General features: G+C 42.1%; 6 protein-coding genes and 1 long non-coding RNA gene across 14 annotated transcripts; 5 read left to right on the top strand and 2 right to left on the bottom strand.

Annotated features, from left to right (window-relative positions):
- The first annotated feature begins 745 nt into the window (after nucleotides 1-745).
- Nucleotides 746-7,809, top strand: LOC6499316 (mucin-5B). 3 transcript variants are annotated; one of them, XM_032456174.2, is made up of 5 exons: nucleotides 746-1,108; nucleotides 2,923-3,065; nucleotides 5,711-5,975; nucleotides 6,047-6,168; nucleotides 6,222-7,809. In XM_032456174.2, the coding sequence occupies exons 2-5, from the start codon at nucleotides 2,985-2,987 to the stop codon at nucleotides 7,617-7,619; spliced, it is 1,866 nt and encodes a 621-aa protein (XP_032312065.1). In that variant the 5' UTR covers nucleotides 746-1,108; nucleotides 2,923-2,984; the 3' UTR covers nucleotides 7,620-7,809. The 3 variants fall into 3 exon arrangements, with proteins under 3 accessions (XP_032312065.1, XP_001954883.1, XP_032312064.1); XM_001954847.4 differs by having other exon boundaries at nucleotides 746-1,228; nucleotides 6,225-7,809; XM_032456173.2 differs by having other exon boundaries at nucleotides 746-1,228.
- A 102-nt stretch (nucleotides 7,810-7,911) lies between these two features.
- Nucleotides 7,912-8,478, top strand: LOC6499317. Its single transcript, XM_001954846.4, has 2 exons — nucleotides 7,912-8,199; nucleotides 8,251-8,478. The coding sequence occupies exons 1-2, from the start codon at nucleotides 7,963-7,965 to the stop codon at nucleotides 8,401-8,403; spliced, it is 390 nt and encodes a 129-aa protein (XP_001954882.2). The 5' UTR covers nucleotides 7,912-7,962; the 3' UTR covers nucleotides 8,404-8,478.
- A 529-nt stretch (nucleotides 8,479-9,007) lies between these two features.
- On the top strand, nucleotides 9,008-10,334 carry LOC6499318 (putative SERF-like protein). The gene is made up of 3 exons (XM_001954845.4): nucleotides 9,008-9,307; nucleotides 9,645-9,750; nucleotides 9,812-10,334. Exons 1-3 carry the CDS (start codon nucleotides 9,301-9,303, stop codon nucleotides 9,879-9,881), a joined length of 183 nt encoding a protein of 60 aa, XP_001954881.1. The 5' UTR covers nucleotides 9,008-9,300; the 3' UTR covers nucleotides 9,882-10,334.
- Nucleotides 10,335-11,126: 792 nt separating this feature from the next.
- LOC6499319 lies at nucleotides 11,127-17,805 on the top strand. 3 transcript variants are annotated; one of them, XM_014910522.3, is made up of 4 exons: nucleotides 11,127-11,413; nucleotides 15,798-16,063; nucleotides 16,119-16,272; nucleotides 17,467-17,805. In XM_014910522.3, exons 2-4 carry the CDS (start codon nucleotides 15,821-15,823, stop codon nucleotides 17,565-17,567), a joined length of 498 nt encoding a protein of 165 aa, XP_014766008.1. In that variant the 5' UTR covers nucleotides 11,127-11,413; nucleotides 15,798-15,820; the 3' UTR covers nucleotides 17,568-17,805. The 3 variants fall into 3 exon arrangements, with proteins under 3 accessions (XP_014766008.1, XP_001954880.1, XP_044571627.1); XM_001954844.4 differs by having other exon boundaries at nucleotides 11,203-11,413; nucleotides 15,802-16,063; XM_044715692.1 differs by lacking the exon at nucleotides 11,127-11,413 and adding an exon at nucleotides 11,833-11,907.
- Nucleotides 11,936-12,892, bottom strand: LOC26515398. Its single transcript, XR_001409060.3, has 2 exons — nucleotides 12,484-12,892; nucleotides 11,936-12,430 (listed from the first exon to the last, which is right to left on the bottom strand). It is a non-coding gene; the product is annotated as an uncharacterized LOC26515398 (long non-coding RNA).
- Nucleotides 17,806-17,941: 136 nt separating the features above from the next.
- On the bottom strand, nucleotides 17,942-19,025 carry LOC6501266 (mesencephalic astrocyte-derived neurotrophic factor homolog). The gene is made up of 4 exons (XM_001954843.4): nucleotides 18,787-19,025; nucleotides 18,598-18,722; nucleotides 18,375-18,516; nucleotides 17,942-18,319 (listed from the first exon to the last, which is right to left on the bottom strand). Exons 1-4 carry the CDS (start codon nucleotides 18,872-18,874, stop codon nucleotides 18,153-18,155), a joined length of 522 nt encoding a protein of 173 aa, XP_001954879.1. The 5' UTR covers nucleotides 18,875-19,025; the 3' UTR covers nucleotides 17,942-18,152.
- A 402-nt stretch (nucleotides 19,026-19,427) lies between these two features.
- On the top strand, nucleotides 19,428-22,995 carry LOC6499320. Of its 4 annotated transcripts, none has more exons than XM_044715683.1 (4): nucleotides 19,429-19,900; nucleotides 21,727-21,881; nucleotides 21,975-22,183; nucleotides 22,854-22,995. In XM_044715683.1, the coding sequence occupies exons 1-3, from the start codon at nucleotides 19,797-19,799 to the stop codon at nucleotides 22,160-22,162; spliced, it is 447 nt and encodes a 148-aa protein (XP_044571618.1). In that variant the 5' UTR covers nucleotides 19,429-19,796; the 3' UTR covers nucleotides 22,163-22,183; nucleotides 22,854-22,995. The 4 variants fall into 4 exon arrangements, with proteins under 4 accessions (XP_014766009.1, XP_014766010.1, XP_044571618.1 ...); XM_001954842.4 differs by having other exon boundaries at nucleotides 22,807-22,995; XM_014910523.3 differs by having other exon boundaries at nucleotides 19,428-19,900; nucleotides 21,727-22,183.
- Nucleotides 22,996-23,032: the final 37 nt, after the last annotated feature.

Raw genomic sequence — 23,032 nt, 5'->3', positions numbered from 1 at the left:
TGAAAATGAAAATGAAACTGAAAACGAAGCCGTTAGCGGTAAATTGAAACTGAGAACGGGGCTCTAAGCCGAAAATGAAGCTGCAATGTTAACGCTTTGCTTTTTTCTGCCTGAAATTCAAACTGGCTGAACTTCGTTAGACGGCACAGTGGGTGCCCCAAGACCCTGGCTCCAAAAGGAAAATTAATTTTATGAGACATGATCTCGACTTGCGAATTCTTTGTAAGCCTCTTTGGTCAACTAAGCCATATTAGCTTATTTGGCAACATTCGAAAGTATTTGCATATATTATCTTTATATCTTTACAAATTAACAGAATTTTCTCCCGACCAAGTGGGCGGCAGTTTCAGGTACGATGGGAAGGTTGAATATTTTTGTCTGGCTGTCTAGGATGACCTTATATGGTAATACTCGAGTTTTAATGATAAACTTTTGAGTAAGGCTTATCTAATACTAAGTTTCAATAATATTAGGTAACCTGAGAACTTTATATATAATCTTTTCTATTTTTATATACCAAAATGCCCACAAATCTACTATATAATCTTGGAAATAATACAATTTATTTTATATAAATTGAATAGATTTTAAAAGATAACATTACTAACTTCCCCACTGTCCACTGTCGCCCACTGTGCGCCGATGACGAAGCGCGGCTTGGCGCTTCTTCTTGGCGCTGTATCTCTATCTGTGTATCTACGAGACTATGGCTCTGTAGCGGGCGGCCTAATGTGAATCTTTAACCGAACTGGGTGCACTCGGAGGCTTCAGTTGAAAGCGCGACTTCGTGCGACGCGGTTGTGTCGCTCCGTCTTAGGGAATACGCCGTGAGATACTCAGATACTCAGATACCCAGATACTCTGGGTAGCCGACAGGACTGTGAAAATTGTGCGCCATAGTGTTTGGATTGGCATGTGAGAAGTAGCGTTCGCGATCGAGTATAAATATTATATAATTTATGCGAACCAATTTGGCGCGACGGTGTGCGAGTGCTCTTGACTTTGTTTGGAGCAACTGCATCTGAGACTGGAGACTGGAACTGCAACTGGAAGCGCTGTCTCTGACATTTGATCTTTGCAAAGATCACATCACACTGCATCGCATCGGGTGTGTGTGCGGACGGGGAAGGACGGTCGATCGTCGACCATATGGAATATATTTTAGCACACCACCTACAGCGACAATTAGTTTGTTCAATTTAAGACTCTCCGATTGCCAAGATTGAAGGTGAGCCGTGCTCAGTGGATACCAGATCGGCATCTTGCATCTTGCATCTTAATAACTTCCTCTGCATCCAGTAACTAGCAACCGACAACCAGGGGGTCCACTTTGGGGAAACAATTAGAAAAATGCCAACTATGGCTAAGCAAATGCTTTGGCCCAGGCCTGGCCTGGCCCTGCTGTAATCAACCTGTAATGCCATCTAATTGGCATAATTGTTGTTGTATCTGAATTTGTTGCAGTCGCTTGTTTTGTTGCTATTATTCGATGTTGCGGGTCTTGAGCATCTCTCGGTTAAATTCGCAATGCTCTTTCAGTGGAAATTGCTGGCAAAAATGTCAAATAGGCTTCGCCTTGCTGGACGGCCACAAGGCAACTTAGAAACCAAAACTTTACAAAAAAAAATAAAAATAAAACCGAAAACCAGCATCACGAGTTCAGGCTGAGGAGGATAAAGTAGTGAACATTTTTCCGTTTTTCTGTCAAAAAGGTCAAGACAAGGAAAAACCGCCAAACTAGACGCCTGTTCAATATTGTTCAAGTTTCTGGTGCCCAAGTCGTTGTTACCACACGCACTTGCCACTCTGCTTCTGGCCACAACTTGCCACAAATGTTGTGGTTAGCATTGAGACAGATGATCTCGTTAACCCAATAGCATGATATTTTATTTGGCAATTGAGCTTCGAAGCTCTGCTAGATGATAACCTCATAAATTTAAACAGGGTTATTAAAAAGTCTAGCTATATTTCAATTAGCTTTAGAGTAGTTTTGAAATTTGGAGCTTTATTATAAAATAATAAGGACAAATTTTAATTTAAAAACCTACCACTTTTAATTTAAAGACTTGCAATATTCTCTGTTTAAAATTCAAGTTCAAGTAAAAGACTTATTTGTCAAGTTTTAAGATTATCTATAGACTTTGGTGATGGATCTTGCTTTGACAAAAACCAATAGACAGACTTGATGGCTTCTAAATTTTTTGCCATTCTTGGCATCTGAGAATGAGTGTAGGAACCCAGTGGAGTGGAGATGCTCTTGACCCCATCGAGGATACATAAAGTTAGCTTCCAATGGACAACTCAATTCCGACCAATTTGGTTACCATAAACAAGCATAAAATGCATTTTCAATTTGGGCACTTTGTTGGCAACAGAGCTTGACAGGTTTATTGGTGTTTGTGCTTCAGAGAAGTGTGGGGAGTGGATTGAAGTGGCAAGGTTGCTAAATTAAATTGTAGGTGGAGGTCGAGGCAGGGGAAGAAGCGCCAGTCGCATCACTGCAAATTCTATCAACATGGAGCGGCAGCCCCAACAGAAGTTAATGTTTTTTAAATTACAATTCATTACGAAAACATTGAATCGAACAATCAACTCGAAACCGAAGAAAATTGGTTTCCCCAGCAGTGACAACAAAACAACTTAGCCAGATACATTGTTATCGAACCCCAAAGCACCTATGATGCGGCGAGGAGAGATATTTTTGGGAAAGTTATGACTTAAGTAAACAGAGTTTCGGTTACGCAAAGATTGGCAACAAAAGGGTCGGGCTGGGGCTGGAATTATTGTGCTATGGGTGGATGGGATGCGATGGCAATTGTGTAAGGCAATTAGCGCCAACTTAGGGCCACTGCCTGCACTTTCCCATCAATTGTGCCCTGGGCCTATTCAATACCAAGCTTATTAATAAATTTATATTGTTAGCTCAACACCGCCGACCACCCTCAACAGTCCCAGCAGTCGCAGAAAACACAGCAATCGGCGAAATGTTGGCGCTAATGATCCCCACGCATTCGCGACTTTTGGCCCTGGCTTTGTTCTGCTCGGCGTTATTTTTGGCCAGTGAGGTAAGTCTGACTTCTACCCTTAGCCGGGGGCTGAAAAGGTTGGGGAATGCGAATGATAATGCCCATATCTCGGAGATTCCATTGATGTGCACGTGAGCGAGCATTCAAATGCAAATTGCGAAATACTATAAATATTTAAACAGCGTCGAAGGTGGTTATTAGCTTTAAGCCTAAGATTGCAATAATTAATTGCTAAAATATCGTAAACACTCGTCAATGCGATGCTAATGAAGCACCACCTAAGCGATCATTTAGAACCAACTTAAGATACATTTTAATTTACAATTTCTTACACTTACCCCGAAACAATGTAATGTAATCATCTCTGGAATGGTAATCCGTTAAAACTTTGATTATGATTATACAAAGCGTGATCTTGAAGCCATGTCTCAGGGGCGTGGTTAAAAGGGGGTTATTAACTTGTAAATTAAATTGGAATTATAGTAATCTATGGTATAATTAGAAATCGAATTATTCTACTAATGCAAGGTGATAATCCCATAATCTTTCAATCACTTTTTTGATTTCTCAACTCCATGCTCATTTTAAATATTAAGGCTATTCCTTTTAGGAAATCCTTTAAAGGATTTAATTGATCACCCAAATATGAATTTAAGGACCACCCCTCTAGACCCTACCCATGGACACTCCACCCACATCTTGATCGTTTTTGCCACCGCATTTACTTCCCAAGACACTTTTTGAGCAACGGCGGAAAATGTTGTAATTTTGCGCTCTTTACGCTTTGTTTCATTTTTAATTTATTCTATGTGTGTCTCCGTGAGTGCATCCACACTATCCACACACCATTCAGATATACACTCATACCGGCACACATGATTCACCCAGCAAAGGTCTCAAACTATTAAAAAACAAAAGACTCGGCTCGGCTGACCAAGTGACCTTTTTTCCGTCTCGACTGACACTTTTGCAGAAATGGAACAAACAACGGCGAGAAAAGTGTGTTGATTGTTTTCGCTATTTGCATACAAGAAATTAAAACGAAACTCAACTCGAGGATGAAGCCGAAGCTGTATCTGTAGCTGCATTTGTATCTGTAGCTGTGCCTTGGCAGTTATGTAACGGCCGAGTGAGTATCTAGGCGCAGAATGTGTGTTTAGTGCGGCCCGTAAATATGCCTGAAATGAAATTGAAGAGCGTCTCGAATTGTGGCAAATTACCAGAAATACCAACAGCTTTTTGAAATTGAAAACCTTAATGGGATCTAGGGGAACCCATTGTATCTCTGGGATTGCAAACCGAATTTGAATTTATTGCAGTCCAGACTTCCTTTCCGCGACTAAGTAGTCGTAAAGACCGTCAAATATGGTAAATTGGAAGATAAACTTCTAAGGAAACAATCACAACGCCATAAAAGGAGACATTTAAAATAATAGCTGAATTAGTTTTAAAATTAAATGATTTTCTAATCGTATAAGACTTATATTTAAAAGCCATTTTAACATAAAGAATGTCAAACTACATATGTAATGTCGTTGGTTCATAAATATTTATTTGCTCGTGACTCCAGATCGTTGTCCAGCCTCAGCTTACATAAGGGCAGCATGTAGATCTCCCTTCGACTGTGAAAGATTCATGATTTCGTAGATTGTGTGGAATGCTGGGAAAATTATTTTCACGGACTTGTCGGAAGCTTCTGCACATGTTTCGCACGTACGCCCAGCAGATCCAGTGGCAGATTTCGATAAGTCATTCGGCTATAATTTGCAAGTGCCGACGTGAAATTTTTTCTATATAATTAAACACGGCATAAAGAAACATTCAAAAAATCGGCAGTAAAAAAAAAATCCTATAGAGACTACGAATAAAGTTGACATTTCACACCGCAGCACAGGTCGTCTGTTGCAAGCAGCCGTGGCACCATGTGCCACGTTATGACAACACAACAATTCATCACTTCTGGGCCCGAGTCAGGGCGACTTGCGACCCGTGTCTCAGAGCTCTCAAATCACAGCTCCCAAAAGTGCAGCTTATGAGTAACTGCGAGTACCCATGGATGGGGTCTAGGCAGCACTAGCTGTATTCACACATGCCGGGCACGAGCAAAATCCGATACGTATCTTTCTGTCATTTGTTGGTCTGTGATGTGAGAGCCCCATAAAAGACAGATAATTATAGATAGTGTTAGTTTTAGATAGTGCCTTCTTACAGAGATCATTAGATGTCTGCCAATAGACGGGTTTGTCAGAAGGGCTTTCCTTTCAACGCACAAGGACTCGAAAATCTTTTTTCTAATTTTTGTGGTAGAACTCCTTCTTTGATGACAATATATTAAATATTCCCTTCCAATTCTTGATCGTAATACCTCAATTGTCTATTCATCTACATCAAAACCTTTGATCGCCATTGTAAAATCCAAGATTTATGAAGTCATTAACTTAAATTAAACTCTTAACCAACTAACATTCAAAACTTTAAAAGTAATTTATGAAATCAAAGATAAAATAGTTATTATTTTTTTTTTACCATCTAAGCTATTAAGAAAATTTATTGCAGCCCATTGTTAAGTTCTAATTGAAATTTTATTAAACTGAAATTAAATTACCTTTTGTATGCAATTTGTCTTTAACAACTTAATGAGCTTTATTATTGTTTCCGTAACTTTACCGTCTTTCTTTGATTAGGCGCAAAATAGCATCCAGGCAGCGAGTCCTGCCTCGCACCTAATGCAGAAGACCTCGTTCTCCTGCGCCGGTCGTCCTGCCGGATACTACGCGGACGTGGAGACGGGCTGTCAGGTGTACCACATGTGCGACGGCCTGGGCAGGCAGTTCAGCTACACGTGCCCCAACACCACCCTCTTCCAACAGAGGATGCTAATCTGCGACCACTGGTACATGGTCAACTGCTCCAAGGCGGAGAGCAACTACGCGGCGAATCTCCTGATTGGTTAGTTTTTCCAGGCACTCTAAATCCCAAGGGATATTCTATTTTCGATATGGTTCTGTTTTACTCCACAGGTCAGCGAGACAAGCCCTTTGTAAACGACGAGGAGAATAATTTACGCACCCCACGGCCAGACCTGCTGGATCGGCCTTATGCCCCAGACTACTCCGGCGAGTCCTTCCGAAGCCAATACAAGGTGAGAAGGCTCCTCGATGCTTAAGTTGCAAACTCAATTTATCCCTCATTTAGCAGCAACTGTCGTCTAGCCCGAATCAGATTAGAGACGAATCTCTCAAGGGCGGAAGTCCAGGAAAATTCGACCCCCAATCGTCGCAGACGCGTTGGCGCATTCCGCCTCCCAGCCGGACCATCTTGCCGCCCGCCTATGAGCCACAGATAGAGCTGCCAAGCAGCACTGTTAAGCCAAGGATCACTACCACCACAACGACTCGCGCCACCACCACCACTGCCTTCACGACCACAACAACCCGCAGGCCATCGGTGGCAACAAAACGCACAGAAGCTCTCCACACGAGGCGCCCCAGTTTCCAGGCAGTGGAAGTTCACGACACGGACGATCTCGGAACTAGCCACAGCACTCGGTACAATACCTCTGCTGACTTCAACTCCGCGGAGTCACCTTCCAAGCAGACCAGCACTAAGCTGGTGAAGTTCATCAAGCCGCCCTCGAAGATCTACGAGCCGCCCTTCGTCTACCCTATCTACAATCTTGAGGAGCCCCAGCCAAGCAGTGCTGTAATCCCAGGAATCCGCACATCCACTGCAGCTCCATTCAGTCCTGTTCCCAGTCGCCCGGAGACCAGTACCACGACTGCCCGACCAATCAGCCGACCAACGACTTTGGCTGGCGTGCCCTTCTCCTTCGCAACACCACCCACTACTGCTAGCACTTTGGGAGCTCCCCCGCGTAGTGACAACCGAACTCCGGCGCCAGCGCAGAGCTTCCGCCTAGCCTCGCCCCCGACAACACCAGCCCCGCCGGCATCACCTGCTCAGCTGCCCTTCAACGATCTACTGCCGCCCTTCGTGGACTTTGTGCCTCACGATATAGCCACCACCCAAGGACCGCCCATTTATTACGAGTGGAAGATTCCCTCGAACGGACTCGAGCCGCCAAAACTGGATCCGCCTATCGGTGTGGACGGCCGCGAGTATCCAGAAACTGACGGTAACTACGGCACCAGCAAGTCGGAGATCTTCAACACCCGGCTTAATGACATCACCACCCATCAGAAGCCATCAGTCCAGCAGTCGAGCACCAGCCGCCGAGTTCCCATTTCACGATCCATCAAGGCCAAAGAGGAGGAGGCTCCGAAGCAGAAGCAGACGGCAGAGCGCCGCTCAGACGTGGTAACTAGCTCCACAGACATAAGCCACCTTCGGAAGCAGTTGCTCATCCCAGAGTACGCCTTCCCGCTGGAGTCCATCGGACGCACAGGATACGGGCCGGGCAGCGGAGTCGGATCGGGAGCGGGAGGAGCTGGATTCACCGGAGACCTATACAACTCGTTCCAGCTGAAGATTCCCGAGCAGCGGGCCAAGTGGTTCGGCGAGAACCCCAAGTGCCCGGAGTGCCATCCCTCGTTTGTTCTTCCGGGCACCTGTGAGCCGTGTCTGCGCAGATAGTCCCCTGTCCGTCTGCTCCCTTGCCCCACATCCACATGTCATTATCCGCATCCGCATTCGCATCCGCATTTGCTCCTAGCCCTAGTATTAGCCGCCGCCGGAGAGAAGCATCTACCACGCATTTAAGTGTTAATGTTATTGTATATCCGCAGATTAATAATTAAAGCTACGCAAATAATTTTGTAAATTATGAATGGGTGTTTTAATGATTTTTTGTCATAGATTCTAAAATCTCGAAGTATATTCCAAACCTTGTTTGGAATCTAGCAAAATTTACAAATCTGTATGACGTTTAGCCATATACGTCAAAGGTTTGATAATCTAAAATGTGATTTCGGACTTTATGGTTATACAATTTATTTTCGGTTTCGTTCAAAATTTGATTAAATATATCAAAAGTCTAATTATGGGGGACACTTATGCTCCACCACGAGGCAAGTCCGAGGCTGGGGAAATCGCCATGGTGCATAATCCACCAATTTCTAAGCTCGGAGACTCTCATGGTTACTGGACCTGGAAGATGATGCTAAAGATATACCTTCAAGCGGTCGGATTGTGGGTAGGAGACAAGCCAAAAGAGGTAATACGATGATTTCCCATTAGGATAAAATCACAATCGTTTTGATTTTAGTGCGCCAGAACAAAATTCATGATCCTCAGCACCCTGGAAGTGTGGGTTATACGCAGGGAATATGAAGACCTTACATGTCAATCCATTCTTCAGGATCTGGAGGATCGATACAACACTCTGGAGCACAAGCACTCCCAAGAAATCTTATTCTAAACAAGATTTAAGAACATAACCCGAGCAATCTAAATTAAAATAAATTACCCAAATGGGAACGAAATTTAAAAAATATGTGCCGCCTTTATTTTTTTTAATCGTTAGAGAAAATATAAGCTTATAAATTACTATTATTACTTAAAATACAAATATAATACTTCTGTCTTTTCTTTCTGTTACAATGTAGTTTTTTTATTTGAGAAGCAAAAGTGAAATTTTATATTTTTTTTAAAGTTTATTATCATAGTTAACAAATTAAAGGAACAAATCTTCTTACTTCTTGGTCTTGGACTTAAACAGACATCGTTTTTTGTAACTGTTATCATGATGTGCGATGTGTTTGAAAATTTCCCTCCAATGTGTTGTTAAGTGTAACCAGCTTTCAAGATTATTGAAAAATGATCTTCCAAATATTGCAAATTTCCAATTTTGAATAATTAAAAGGTATAAATATTTTTATTTAAGGGAAAGATCGTTAAATAATGTTTATTTGAAGTCACAAAAGCCAATGAAAATCCGTTACATTTTAAATTTGACGATATGGCATCTCTGTACAAAAAGTGTAGATGAAAAATGGTTTTGTGTTATCACTTTGATATATGTGTTAAATAAACAATATAAACAAAATAATGTACTACGTTGCCGAAACAAACCAGAAACTACATTCAATTACTGACATTTTTAAATTGCCCAAAAATAAACCAACAGTGTGACCAGTCGTCGCTGCAGAGGGAATCTTATCTAGACTTGGTGGAGGACTGCTTAGTCTCACGGCTTTATCATCCACAATAACTAAATAAAATCCCGTCAACAAGCAACTAAAATTTACACGTCATAGACGAATTCGGAACAAAATTGTAGCAATTATTTGACCATTGTTCTAACGCAGCTGAAAAAATGACACGTAAGTGGGTGGCATGTGGTGGCCACGGCCATTTTGTCGTTTCAGATCTGGAATACATACATATATTTTGAAATGTCGCATATTGATTTGCATGTCAAGGAAAGCGACTAAGATGCTGTTTATAGACCTGTCTTTGTGGCTAATCACATAGAACATGTGTTTATGGCACTCTGTTTAATCGGGATTTCCGGTGCTGCATTAGCCACTGGCCAGGCAAAATCGATGGGACACCCCTGACGCGCTTCTAACCTCTCTGATCGATTAGATCACTTGGCACGCGCTTCTGGGCGAGTGACTTGGCTTAGTTATTAACTAAGTAACACTTCATGTCTTTCAGGTGGAAACCAACGCGACCTGGCACGCGCCAAGAACCAGAAGAAGCAGGCGGACGCCAACAAGGGCAAGCGCACCGACAACCTAACTGTGGAGCAGCGCAAGGCCAGGTGAGTAGTGAGAGTCCTGCGGAGGATGTGCCACTTAGATTAACCTGATTTTTATCGACAGGGACGCCGAGGTGATGAGAGAGAAGCAAAAGAAAAAAGAGGACGCCGCCGCAGCCGGCACAAGCAAATAATGAATCCTTCGGATGCTGGCAAATCTTCGTGAAAGCCACCCAGCTGCCAGCTAAAATTGGACAGTCGTGAAGAGGAACCTCGATTCGCTCCAGGACCTAGGATAGTCTACCAAGTGGTTAATAACTGTAAATGAACAACACGATTATGAGAACTGTATACATTTCGACGCCACAATGCGCATAGATATTAGCAGGCTGTAGAGCAAGCGACGTAGCAATAGCAATAGGCCACGATGGCTCCACTCAGACGGGCTCAAAGGATTTGATTCAATAGCGATTTGGTATTCGTTTTTATTTTGCCATGCTGCTGAACGTTAATTAAGTAAATTTATTTCTGCAATTACCTGACTAAATTATTTACTGTAATGTATATATAAATTTTCAAATAAAACATAATATGCAGCCGCTAGAAAGTAGCCCTTTCTGTGCACTGCAATGCCTTGCTAAATATTATGTATTATGCGTTTGAAGAAAATATATATATAAATTATGGCTTCGAGACTTCCTAGACAACATTTTGAACACCACCCTTTGCTGTGAGTCGACCGATCTGGGATGGGCGCCAGAGAGAGATTTAAAGATTGATACTTGATTGGATAGCCCCAGAGTAAACCCAATAACTGTAGTGCAAACATTTAAATATAAGCGAAAAGAAACTGCAACCTTTTAGTCTCAATAGGTCAAAAGAAACTCGATTTAAAAGGGGGCCTAGGGAGTCGGATCCTGCAGGGTAAATTTGCATACAATAGGGTACAAATGGAAATGCCAAAATAAACAAGGAAGCTTGGTTCGCCTTGATTGGATAAATATGAAAGTAGCTGCACGCCGCGGATTGACCCACAAAACCACACTCGCCCAACAGCCAATAAGTCGAACGCTGGCCCCGTCCATTTTCAGGCTCAGTGCCCAAAATCTTGGCGACTAGCTGGCCACAAATGGCCAGGCTATGGCGTGTCGACATATCTGTGGAGCGCATCTCAAGTTGGCCAACCTCCATCCCGGTCCCATCTTACGATTTGTTTGGCTTGGCTAGTGCGAAGCAGTGTAACCGATCATCGAGCATTGTTTGGCCAAGTGTCTGATAACTCCATGCCGGAACAGCAGAGCAGAAACGTCAATCGGCATAACAGGTTTCGGACGTCGGAGAAAACTTCCCCGCCACGCCATCCAAAAGATGCTTTGACTAAAATCAGCGTTTAAGTTTGAGAACTTTTCTAGCAACCAGTGCTGAGAAAAAGCATGGAACCCAACCGAGCATCGTTAGATGAGAGCCAGAGCCACATACCGAGTCCACGATCACTTTTGCCAGCTGCCTCTCTAGTGGCAGCAGCCCGCGATTTCAGTCGCTACGTGAGACCCGCTGTAATCGCATCGGAACAGCGCGCGAGCCGAGTCGAAATCGCGTGAAAACCGAACGCACCGAAAAGAAATATTAAACACTAATTGATTGCGAGCCAAATCAAATCGGTCCTCCTGAATAAGGCTGTATAATACTACAGTCGCCAATTCAGCAAGAGTAGCAAGTAGAAAGTGTAAGTGATTTTGGCCGTCTGCCAAGAGACTGACATTATCAGCTAAAAAGTGCAGTGGGCAGCCAATTGGGCGGACCAGACCGGGAGAGATCAATCGAACCGATCACATGCAAATGAAGTGATAAACGATCGCTTCGAAATTGAAATAACAGGCGAGCAGCTGCCCAACGGAGGTGGATATGCATATGTGTTCAAACAGTAATGCCCGAGAAGGGGCTGAGGAGGAGGTGGTAGCCACCAGTAGCCGGAGACCTAGAGCCAGTCCCGACTTGAGGCGCGATTGCTCGTCTGCCTGCGGTTGTGTGTGCCGCCGTGTGTTATTTATACAAAATATATTCAATTTCATTTAGCTGTCGCTGTTGCTGCTGACGGTGCGGCAGCAATTTCAATATTCAAATGATCGCTGAACTTCAGACTGAGAGTCCCCAGTCCCCGGACCACACGATTTTTCTGAGCGCCTGCATCGTCCGTAGCCCCAGCAAATTATGACAAATGTGCGAAAAACAAAAGGCAACATTCAAATAATAAGAAAATAATGCTACTGTTTGTTTTCATTTCTGATCAGTGATCACAGATCGTCGATCGCCTGACCCAATTGAGCGTAGACATATTGGGAGAAACGGCAGCCAGCAGTTGCTTCTATATAGTTGCATATAGCTCGATATGATGTCAGCATTGCGAACGGCATTGAGAAGTCCCAGATTGGCTTTTTAGGAGATCTCCGACACAAACAGGTTAGGGCACCAGGGGTCAAGATGGGCCAAGTAGGCCAGACGGCAGCCAGTCCAGGAGCTGGAGTGCGGAGGCGTATACGCAATGTGAGCCACTTTTTAGTTATTCGCCTCTGCTGCGATCCATAAAAATCACATTCAAGCTCAAATCGAGGAGCCAAGCACAGAATTTCAAGTAGACACTCCCCTGGGCCATAATTATAGAAAATATAGGAAATTGCCAAGATTTTCAAGTTCGATGGATGGCGCGCTTCAGCGCAAAGTTCAGTGACGCACATCCATCTATCTGGGAGAAGTGGAAAATTAACGGGCCAGAAACCAGAACAATGTGAAGGTTACTCAATTTACAAGGCAGCAGATAAAACGTCCACAAATATATGGCAAACAAAAAAAGCAGAATGATACTACACACGAAAATACATTATGGCAGAATAAACGAAGGCGTTCGCACACCTACGCCAGATGGGACGGCCGATGGCCACAGTGGCGCCGAAAAGTTGGCCAACAGGTGCTGACTGGGTGATTGAAGAAGGCCCATTGACTGACCACTGTGCACAGAATCTGGGGGCACTTCAATATATCCACTATATGCCTTCTAAGGTAGCCGAGGCAGCTTTGTTGTTATTATTTCTAAACCTCTAGCCGCTAGTTTCTAGATCTCCCGGTTGAATTCTCGCGACCTTGCGAACTATTTATAAGCATTTCGTGTATTTTGTTTTCTATTCGACGAGAGCGCCTCGCTTATGAATCATTTTGATGGCAATCGCTTTATGATTTGACTTTCGCTTGGCGGGGAAAACGAAAGCCCAAAATCCGAAATATCCTCGGCGATTGAGTTTTTGAACGCGTTCAATGTCACCGCCGCCGCCTCCCTGACCCTGAAGAACGCTGACAGAGCGCCGCGACACTTGACAGTGTGTATCTCACGGATACGCACATTTGTATCTTTGCAACGCTGTCCGCCGTGCGTGCCGCTGCTCCAAGTAATGGCAAAATCATGACGCAGTTCTCTGGCGGCAAATGCAACTTCAAAGGCTGCAATTGAGTTTGCAGCTGCAACGGTTTTAATTGATTTATAAGGCAAGTCGTGTTGTGATTGAAAGCCCCAGCAGCAGCAATTTGACAAAAAAAAAGCGTATCTGGCGACTCAAGTGGGGGAGCCGGAATAGCAGAAATCGGGGAAATCGGAGAAATAAATAAAAACCAAAAATGCCGCGTGCTTTGGACCTGTCAAATTTGGTAGAACGATTTTGACCGGTTTGTCCAAAGGGGGGCCCCAAAACCAGTCAAAATTGAGCAATTTCCAGTCACATCGCCGTCCAATCGCAGATACATATACAGAGTCAACAGGCTATAGCTTTTTGTGCCAATCCGCTATCTTTTGTGTGGTTGGCGCGGAAAAAGTAGCGCAGAAAAATGTCAAAGTTAATTACGCGTTGAAGCGCAAACTAATTGCTGAGTAGCAGGCGGCATGGGGTCAGATAAAGCCCAAAAATAATTGGCTTTAGCTTGGGAAACAATAACGTATCCAACGGATACAAAGCCCAAGCACGCGTTGGCTGAACACGAAAATTACAATCGACGAGTGAATTGAACCCAATTTCAATTCTCCAATAGGCAGCTGCCGATATCAGTTGACATGATTTATATGAACGCTATTTGTGTGTAATGGACGTATATAATTCTATCCGCTTGCTCAGGCAAATGGGTCAGCAATTGATTAATTCATACGATAAAATTGTGGTTGAAATATTATATTTTATTTCAGTTTAATTGTCGATTATGACATGACGAATAGAAAGCATTTTTCACATCTTTGATCGAAGATTTCTCGGATGCATCTGTCATTTCCAAAAGCTTTCCCTGATCTCATGCATTTGTTTGACAAACATTACCTTTCACCAGCAGCATCCGACACCCACACACTCCGCAATCAACTGCGTCCAGTTGCACTTGTCATGTCTCGAGCACTTTCCGGAGCCCACACCAAGTGGCTCCACACATTCCACGGAAAGAGTCGCCCACGCAGCGCTTTGAACTTGACTCTAGCGCGGATCACGCCCATATTTCAACTTTGTGTGAGGCGAGCGGAAGTCAACGTCAGCACTAGATGATTTCATGCGAATATTATCGCCATTAGATGTAATCTTGGGAGGGCAGAGGCGGAGTACTCCTCCTCCCTGATATTGCGCAGTCGCCTCTGACCCAAATCGCTTCTCGAGGGGCCTCGAGTGCCTCTCTAGTGTGCTTGAGGCCTAACCAGGCCAAAACCTATCGCATAACGGCAGAACGTAACCCAAGATGGAACAGTAATGGAAGCCACCTAAATGCCTGTTGTGGGGTCGGTCTGTGGGCAATCGTATAAAGATAGATTAATGTACAAACAGATCCGACGGCCAAGAAGAGAGCGTGCGAAACGCGTGGAAACAGTGAGTTAATGCGCCATATGTCCGGTTTATCAGCTCCGCCAGCTTGTGACGAAACTATAAAAAGTTTACTCTGGCTTTCCGAGCATTTTGCCCAGAATGTGTGATCTTTGGGCATTAACCTGGGCCGTACCGAACCAGCCCCCGTTCCCGCCGCCTCTGTTAATTGCGTAATTTGTTTAGCATTTCTGTAGCTTCATCGCATCTTTCGGATATTCTGAGGTTTGCTTTCCGCTGGCAGATCTCTGCTAAGTGTAAAATAGACGGAAATGTGCTTTAAATACTAATGGTATCTTTATCTTTGGCTAAACTTTGCGAAGATAGCACCTGCTGAACTTAAGGTTCGAGTTCGAGTACCCACTCCACTACTTCTACGGACAATGACTCAAAGTGTAAGACAAGACATTTTGGCGTGTGATTATCTCATCAAGTTGTTCAGTCCCGCCGCGGGCTACATGTACGTAATACGTATCTAACAGAAACATGTGTCTGTGTGCATGTCCATGCATCCGATAGATACAAACCAGCTGCATCTGCATCGGCATTTGCAAGTGCCAACATGCGCCACATCAATCCGCAGCCGGCTCCGCAGCCGGCTCCGCAGCCGAAGCACGTTAAGTGTTTGATTAATTTAATGACAATGCCCGGTGGCGCTTTTCTGTGGGGTGCAACCCACAATTTTAGATACATACTCATGCCTCATGTCGATCGTGTGCGCCTGCGCATGTCCAAGTAGATTATATCAACTTTCCCAAGCCATAACTTCGGATCAATCAGACCTATCCGGATTATTCATGGCGGTTGATGATTTATTTTATCGGTTTTCTAAATTTAAGTCTTACGATCTATCCTCTACTCCCCACTAGCTACCCATTGTTTTCTTAGTTCCGTCTATTTTTAAAGCACATTTGTTTCATACACATTTTTATTGGTTTGACGTCACAACTGGCCAAATTTTTCTCAATCTTTCTTTGTTTTTTTGCGCTGTTTATCTTTACCTTTACAATTGCCAAGGCGGTCAAGGTGGAGGAACTGAAATGCCATAAATATTTCTCTGGTTTCCGTGTGAAAACAATCGTATTAGCCAAGTTTTTAGCCAGCCGTAAACATTGGGAGGAAAGAAAACGGAATTGCACTTCTTCTACATTTAGGTTGCAAAGTTGGAAACAAAAATATAATAAAACCACTTAACTTAATACTCATTGAATCGTTTTATCTCTTTTCCAGCTAGTACTATTAAAACTTCCAAAATGCCAAAGCCATTGGTAAACTCCTGCTGCCTTTGCCAGTCCACCCGGAATGGCTCCGTCATATCCGGCATCCTGGCGATAGTCCTGTCGATCATCACCATTGTGGTGATCTTCACGACCCGTGTGCATTTCAAGACTATCATCTTCGACAGCATCTCGAACGACGTCGTCAAGATAATCCTGGTGATCAACCTCTGCATGACCATCCTGATATCCCTCCTCATGATCGCAGGCGTTCTCAAGGTAAGCTTCTTGCTATCCTGTAGGTGAGATCAGTAACTAACCAGAGTTCTTTCAGCGCAATCACTATCTGATGGTGCCTTGGGTCGTTTTGGGCCTAATGATTGCCATTGGCCTCCTGATCTCCGTCATCTACACCGCCGTCGTCTTCTTCATCGATGGCTACGTGCTGACGGGAGTTCTCTGGCTGATCTTCGGGCTAATTTGTTGCGGTAAGTGCACTTCCCCACCTCAAGTGATAATGGGGGGCAACTGCGACTTCTCCTTAAGTGGTTTTTAGCACCGGAAGGCGGTTTATGCGAGTCTCTTTTTCTTTATTGACGCATTTATCATGCGTTGATGGGCCATTCCGCCAATACAAAATAAGCGGCGCCCCGGGAAAGGCACAGCAAGGGGATTAGCGGGTGGAGCAACAAACGAGGCGCGAACTGTATGACTTTGGCAATTTTTACGACTGCCAAGAGGCGACAGAAGATTATTTAAATGCGAATATCGTGAGCCTGAGTGGCTATAGGGATATTAGCTTCAAAAGTTTATGAGAATTATTACCTAACAAATGGATAATCGGTTCTACGATCAGATTATAGGTATATTATCTTTCAGCTTGATATATCGTTAAGTTGAAATATATGGTAATATGTAAACTTCATTCAACATCTAGCTTAGAACAATAAGTTAGGACACAACTATATTTATTTTTAATAATTCAGAGAGTCTAATTTCAAATCAAATTTTAAGGATATTTGGATTTCTATAATATAAGTTTTAGATTGAAAATGATACTAAATGATACTAAATGATGCACTATAATTGGATTGAAATAAAAGTTATTTAATTAATAAATTTGTTCATGTGTTATAGAAGAATGAAAGGAACAATGCCAGAAAGAATTGTTAAAAAATAAACCTTTACAAAGAAATCTTCTGTTCAAATATAAATTCTGTTGCATACTTTGCAGCTTTTTCGATTTTGTTTGGCTAACAAAGCGTCATTTTTACAGCGCAGAATAAATCTTAAAACTAAAAACTAAAGGATTCTTAAATATTAACCCGCTGGGGTATTTAAAAACCCCCGAAAACCCAATTCCATATAGGAAATCTTCAAGAATGTAAAGATTCACTATAAAAAGTAGACTGCTGATGAACATTTGAACCGCATTTTGGACAGCTTCCTTTTAAGTTGACTTTATGTATTCATTTAAATTAGCCCAATTGAATAAACAAGCTCATGTTTTACCTGATTTATCAACTGATATTGGAGTTTAAACAGATGTTAAAAAATAACAGTCTTAAGACGGAAGCTTAAACATAAAAACTCATAGTTCATCCCTTTTTCGTATTTCATAAAATGTATTTATTAATTTTTATTTCCCAAAAGTTAACTCATATTCTCCTTCTCATGTACAGCTGTCCTCACCTACTGCTGGTGCGTGGTCTACAGCGAATACGCCAATCTTTCAGAGGAGAACGAGCGTGGGCGATACAACAAACAGCCTTACCGCCGCTAGAAATCTGGGAGTCCTTCAATCACCAGGCTCATCACCATTTGCATTCTAGACGCAAACACCATCTCACTCTTCATCATCTAGCTGCTTATGTTTGTATTTAGTGCCTATGTCTAACTAATAATTGTAATTTAATTAATGGAGGCGTGTCTGCCCTTCGCTCACATCGAATTTACGCGGCCCGCGGCAGTAAGTGCAATGGAATTATGTATTTAACATTTAAATAAAACTTTAATCCGGATATTTTGAGAATTTCTGTTGTAATTTGTACGTAATACTTTTAATTGCGAATGAGAAGAAACTTAAATAGATTAACACGTGAAAAATAAAAAATATAGAATGTGTGTTTTACTTATCAGCGCATAGAGAGCAGGGGATCAGGTGTGTTTTTTGTTTTTTATTTCAAAATATAGTTATCTTTAGGTATATAGTTATAATCAATTCTCTCAAAGTCTATCAAAATTGTAAATTAACTAAAATTACGGCTGTGTAGTGGGGCGTTTCGTGTTGTTGCTGTTGTTGATGTTGCTGAGGATTTAGCTAAGTGGGCGTGTTCCATGTAACTACACAAGTATCTAAAAATTACATTTACAGTTCGCCGTGCGCGTATTTCGGCTTCAACTCTTCAATACGCTTAATAAAGTCGGACTTTTCCAGACAACCGTCACAGCTTTCGTCCCAATCGTTGAGAATCTTCTTAAGGTCGCGCACCTTCAACTTTTTAAGGTCCACGCTGTTCAGATCGATTTGCTTTTCTGTAAGAGAATGTGTCAGTAAGAAAATCCAACTTTGAGACGTGGAATTTCTTACCGTAGCGCAGATCGCAGATCTGAGCATCCTTCTTTTTTAGCTTCTCGCAAATTTTTTCCGCTGGCATGGACCAGCTTAGTGGTTTGCTCAACTCATTCAAGATACCTGTAGCTGACTCCTCCAATCCGCCGAGGTAATAGCACTACGTGGAAGAAGAACGCATACGTGTATCATTTTTAGTAGTTTTGAAGGGAGAGGGGGCGTTTGGTTGCCGGTTACTTACGAATCTGTGCTCCTTATTCTTTTGGCCAGAGCAGAACTTCTTGAAAGATGTCTCGATTTTGCGATAGTCCTTTTTGGTGGTGTCGTCCAAAGAGTCAGCGAACCGTCTCACGGTCTTGACGCACACTGTGAGAGAAATCAGCCGGTAAAAATCTGTCCCCAACAGAATCACTTACGTGGCCCAACCAACCTTCGCAATCTTCCTCTTTAAGCGCCACTGCCGTTTGCAGAGCTCCGGCTAGGAAGCAGACTACTACCACCAGATGTGCTGTCTTCATCTCGTCGTTGTTCAACGGTGTTTAGGTTGTCTCTGATTTATTTAATTTGTTCTATGGAGATATAGCGACGTGCCAAGCTGCCTCTAGGGATGGAAAAGCAATGTGATTTTAAAATTTTTTATATCGATAATATTGTTCGTTACGACTATCGATTTTTAAAAACACTTCGCGTATTTTCGAAGTTTAAATCATAGATATATTTCAAAAATGAAGTTATTGCACTTTTCAAGAATCTTTTTATACATTTATTTTGCGATCTTTTGCTTTTCAATGTTATGTAGCCATTGTGGATTTCTTTTTACATTTTTGTTACTAACTTACAAATTAATGATTTATGAGATAAACAGTGTTTATATTAAAAAAAAATTAGATAAAAAACAAAGAAATCTGAAAACCCAGTCATTTTAGGATAGGAAATGGTCTTGATTTCGGCTGGCATCAATAAAAGTTATCGTTATCGGGGCGCCACGTTTGAAAACTCCCCCCAAAGAGAACAACCTGTTTACACAATTCTCTTTAGAATCCACAAACAGGTGTGGGGGATCACTCAGCTGGGCTCTTAGTCTCCCCCAAAAATATTCTTGATTACTTTTGAATAGCGCGCGTTAGCGAACGGACGAAAATGTACATATATGTACGTATATAAGAATTCGCACAAATATGCGGCCGAGCGTACTTTACCCGTGACGTTTTTATTCGTAAACCCTCCTCGCGTTCCTTTAAAATAGCCGCGTTCTTGTTGGAGCTCTCGCAGTATTTTCCAAGGCGGCCAAGTGCTAGAAACTCCGCTAGTAATTGCGGTTGTGTAACCGTTAGTAACTGCCATATCAAAGATATTGACGTCGTTGGCACATTCACGGAAATAATTAGCAATTACACACCCTCCTTAAAATAAACCAAAAATCAAAACAGAGCACAAAAGATGCCCGATGTAAAGTTCCTGTCCGTGCTGCCAACTACCGCGAGTGCCTCGAACCGGGTGACAAAGGTGGCCATAAGCGGCACCCTGCTCCAGGATCCCCAACAGTGAGTATCCCCAAGCGCCAGAACCCTACGAAAATCGATTACAGGCCCCACCAGCGAGGAAAAGTGGAGCAGTTTCCTTATTGCGTGCAGCAACAATTTCTAAAAAAAAAAAGTCTGCCTCTCGAATATATGACCCGGTTTGAGGAAATTCTCACGAGACGATTTAGGAACGATTTATGGCAAACACATGAAACATGCAAATGGGCTATTTAAATTTCGACAATCTAGTCTCCCTCGCTAGTTTCTGAGATTCTTTATTTAGACATTCCAAAGAAAATTATTAATTTATGATCTACATAGATAAGGCGAAGCTATTCAACACTAAAAAACAATTAACACATGTGCATGAACAATTATCAAATAAAAGCTTAACACCTTAATACTTTCACCATAAAGGATCAAAATCTAGTTAGAAACTGTGCTGGAATATAGCCTGTGAAACTTTACAGAAAAAAAGTATATGTGGTGCTGGGAAATTAAATATTTTAGTTCTTAAAGGAAGAACTCTTAAATAACAAAAAATAGCAAAACAAATTTAAAACATTCGAAGTTTTTTTTAAATTAGAACAGTATTCAAATATATAGAAATTAAAGCATGTGCTTGATTACTCAAATTTAAGTGCACTTTTAAAGTTCATACATTTTATTCTACGAATAGTACGATATTTAAAATTATATATTTTTAATAAAATAATAATTAGAGTTCTAATATGCCAGGCCATTATGGGTTAAGCTTGACTTGAGTGACTTTACTGTATCAATTCCAGAATCTATGACATCACCAAACAGAAATTAAATAAGACACGCGCTGAAGATGCCGGGCAAAGAAGCAAAAACAAAGGTCGAAAGAATAATAATGGTCAAAATGAAATCAAAAGCAAAGAAATCAACGAAACAAATGGTTGTGGCCAGGTGGGAAGATGGCAATCAGATATTTGTTGGCCAAATGATGTCAGTAAATCGTTTACAAGAGGTGAGAATCCGGGTTGTAGATTTCCCACCATGTTGTCTACAATATTTCGTAAAAGAAGAACTTCTGTTCGTTATCTCTTCTGGAATTGATAACCTGCATTGATAGCTACTGATATGTGTCACAAGGAATTTATTTGCTCTGTATGCTTGTAATACACAAGTTAAGAACTAAGCAAGTAGTGCAAGAGATGACTCACCCAACTTTAATTAGGAAATCCTGGAAAACGGGGAAATAAAAGTTCCTTAGTAATATTACAAGCGATACCAGATAGATAAGCTAAACAATGAACTTTATGATAATAATGTTAACACCCTAAACTGGTGACTAATTTACATTCCTTCGTGAAATTCCTAATTGTCGGAAATCAAACATTCTTTGAATGCTTGGCACGATTTCTCACCAACATCAGACATTTGGGAGCTCCAGTCCATTATCCCCATTGTGAATTCCACAAATGAAAAATGACTAAACCAGTCTCGGGCTGGTCAAAAATTAATAAGCGACGTCACTAGAAAATGGGTAGTGTAATTTGTAGCACTATTTGATAGATTCATTATCGACAAGTTAGTGTTTAGTCACTAAACCTCAGTGCAATATGTGAATGCCTTAACTATGTCATTAACGTCTGGTTGGGATATCTACAAACACCTTTTCAGGTGGGTTAAAATGAATTCTTACAAGCATCAGACATCTTGGAGCTTCGGTCTCAAAGCGGACGTCAGGCTTAGACTATTTGATTAATTAATTTTTAACTAGTTCCTGTTTGACGAATGATGTAAAGGTCCCAACTAAACCATTAACATGTTGGTGTTACACAAACTATTTGCTAAGTAGTCCCTTTCCTCCCCCACAGATTCTCGGTGAACTTTGTCAACAGCCCGGACTGCACGGACAACATCACATACCACTTTAAGGTGGTGATTCCCACCAAGACGATAATCGAGAACTACAAGCGTAATGGCGAGTGGAGCAGCCTGCACCAGGAGAAGGAACTGGACATCTTTAACGGTACAGGAGATAGTGCTAAGAATACCACATTGACCCAGAGCATCACCCTTATTATGAACGAGATTGACCAGGCCCTCCAACTTTCATCCACAGAGACTTCGTTTAGCCTTGAGTTTGCCTTCAACTACGAAGATTCCATAATGCTCGTCTACCATGGCAAGGAGGCGGGCTTCAATTTCATTACCCAGTACGAAACCCTCTTCTCACTTTCCGACATCCAAGCGGTGCAGGTGTGGGGCGATGTGCAGAAGGTCAACCAGTTTGGTCTGACCTACGACTGATAGGCAGCCCCCAATCCCCAGGTAGCCGCTCATTCCGCTTTTTTGAATGCATCTTCCATCTGAGTTCGGTGGCGGTCCATTCGTAGACCTAATAATGCACGGCCTAGCTTTTTTTGGCACTATTTATCGACTTAATTAGTTTGGGTTTGGCACCACGTTAGCATTTGGTTTTGCTGTTCTAGCCTCATTTTTCGCATTTCCTCCTTAAAGTCCTTTAGTATCCCTGTAGAGCCCCTTTGACAAAGGACGTTAATTTGATCCACAGCCTCATGAACCCCATATTTTGTGATCTTATTGCATCCATTACTTGAATTCCCGCTTGTAGTTCTTAGTACTTGTTTTTTGTTAAATGTTTTTAAGCCAAAGAAGTTCTTGTATCATACACGTTGAATGAATCTGCTTGCTGAAGTCTTCCACATTATTTTGGATGTAGTTTTAAGCTCCTATACGTAATGCTCTCACATATCACGCCAAGTATTATTTATTATCCAGAATTAAATGCCTAAACACAGAAATTCATTGGAATTGGTTTTCTTTATGCTTATAAAATTGGATTTGGAAACTGGCTGGAAGAACTCATACATTTGTTTCGTTAGTTTGCATGTCTTTGAATTAAATTATGAGCTGTTTCGAAAATCTTTCAGAAATCGTGCCGGCCTCTGGATTAACCTTCTGATTTTCCTACTTTCAGTGGGTCGAATCTAACCAAAAATAATCACGTAAACATTTGGGCTTGTTTGGGCCCCACATCTGCTTTATAGCCGAACAGAACTGACGGCTCCTGTGTGCATTACCAAATAAAATGAAACATTCATAACATATTCTGCCATAAATTCTACATTCTATTTATTTTCGCATGGAATCATTGTT

Source organism: Drosophila ananassae, chromosome 2L (assembly GCF_017639315.1).
Source record: "Drosophila ananassae strain 14024-0371.13 chromosome 2L, ASM1763931v2, whole genome shotgun sequence".
In the NCBI taxonomy this organism is placed as follows: Eukaryota; Metazoa; Arthropoda; class Insecta; order Diptera; family Drosophilidae; genus Drosophila; species Drosophila ananassae.
This window is presented reverse-complemented; position numbering and strand designations above follow the sequence as displayed.

Excerpts from the sequence above, each read along its gene's own strand:
- LOC6499316 (XM_032456174.2), top strand. The coding sequence starts at position 2,985 with ATGTTGGCGCTAATGATCCCCACGCATTCGCGACTTTTGGCCCTGGCT. Across the intron at positions 3,066-5,710 it reads CGTTATTTTTGGCCAGTGAG|GCGCAAAATAGCATCCAGGC; the intron begins GTAAGTCTGACT and ends TTCTTTGATTAG. Across the intron at positions 5,976-6,046 it reads CGCGGCGAATCTCCTGATTG|GTCAGCGAGACAAGCCCTTT; the intron begins GTTAGTTTTTCC and ends TTTACTCCACAG.
- LOC6499317 (XM_001954846.4), top strand. The coding sequence starts at position 7,963 with ATGGTTATACAATTTATTTTCGGTTTCGTTCAAAATTTGATTAAATAT. Across the intron at positions 8,200-8,250 it reads TAGGAGACAAGCCAAAAGAG|TGCGCCAGAACAAAATTCAT; the intron begins GTAATACGATGA and ends TTTTGATTTTAG.
- LOC6499318 (XM_001954845.4), top strand. Across the intron at positions 9,751-9,811 it reads GTGGAGCAGCGCAAGGCCAG|GGACGCCGAGGTGATGAGAG; the intron begins GTGAGTAGTGAG and ends TTTTATCGACAG.
- LOC6499319 (XM_014910522.3), top strand. The coding sequence starts at position 15,821 with ATGCCAAAGCCATTGGTAAACTCCTGCTGCCTTTGCCAGTCCACCCGG. Across the intron at positions 16,064-16,118 it reads TGATCGCAGGCGTTCTCAAG|CGCAATCACTATCTGATGGT; the intron begins GTAAGCTTCTTG and ends GAGTTCTTTCAG. Across the intron at positions 16,273-17,466 it reads CTTCGGGCTAATTTGTTGCG|CTGTCCTCACCTACTGCTGG; the intron begins GTAAGTGCACTT and ends TCTCATGTACAG.
- LOC6501266 (XM_001954843.4), bottom strand. The coding sequence starts at position 18,874 with ATGAAGACAGCACATCTGGTGGTAGTAGTCTGCTTCCTAGCCGGAGCT. Across the intron at positions 18,723-18,786 it reads TAAAGAGGAAGATTGCGAAG|TGTGCGTCAAGACCGTGAGA; the intron begins GTTGGTTGGGCC and ends TTTCTCTCACAG. Across the intron at positions 18,517-18,597 it reads AGAATAAGGAGCACAGATTC|TGCTATTACCTCGGCGGATT; the intron begins GTAAGTAACCGG and ends TCTTCCACGTAG.
- LOC6499320 (XM_014910523.3), top strand. The coding sequence starts at position 19,797 with ATGCCCGATGTAAAGTTCCTGTCCGTGCTGCCAACTACCGCGAGTGCC. Across the intron at positions 19,901-21,726 it reads CTGCTCCAGGATCCCCAACA|ATTCTCGGTGAACTTTGTCA; the intron begins GTGAGTATCCCC and ends CCTCCCCCACAG.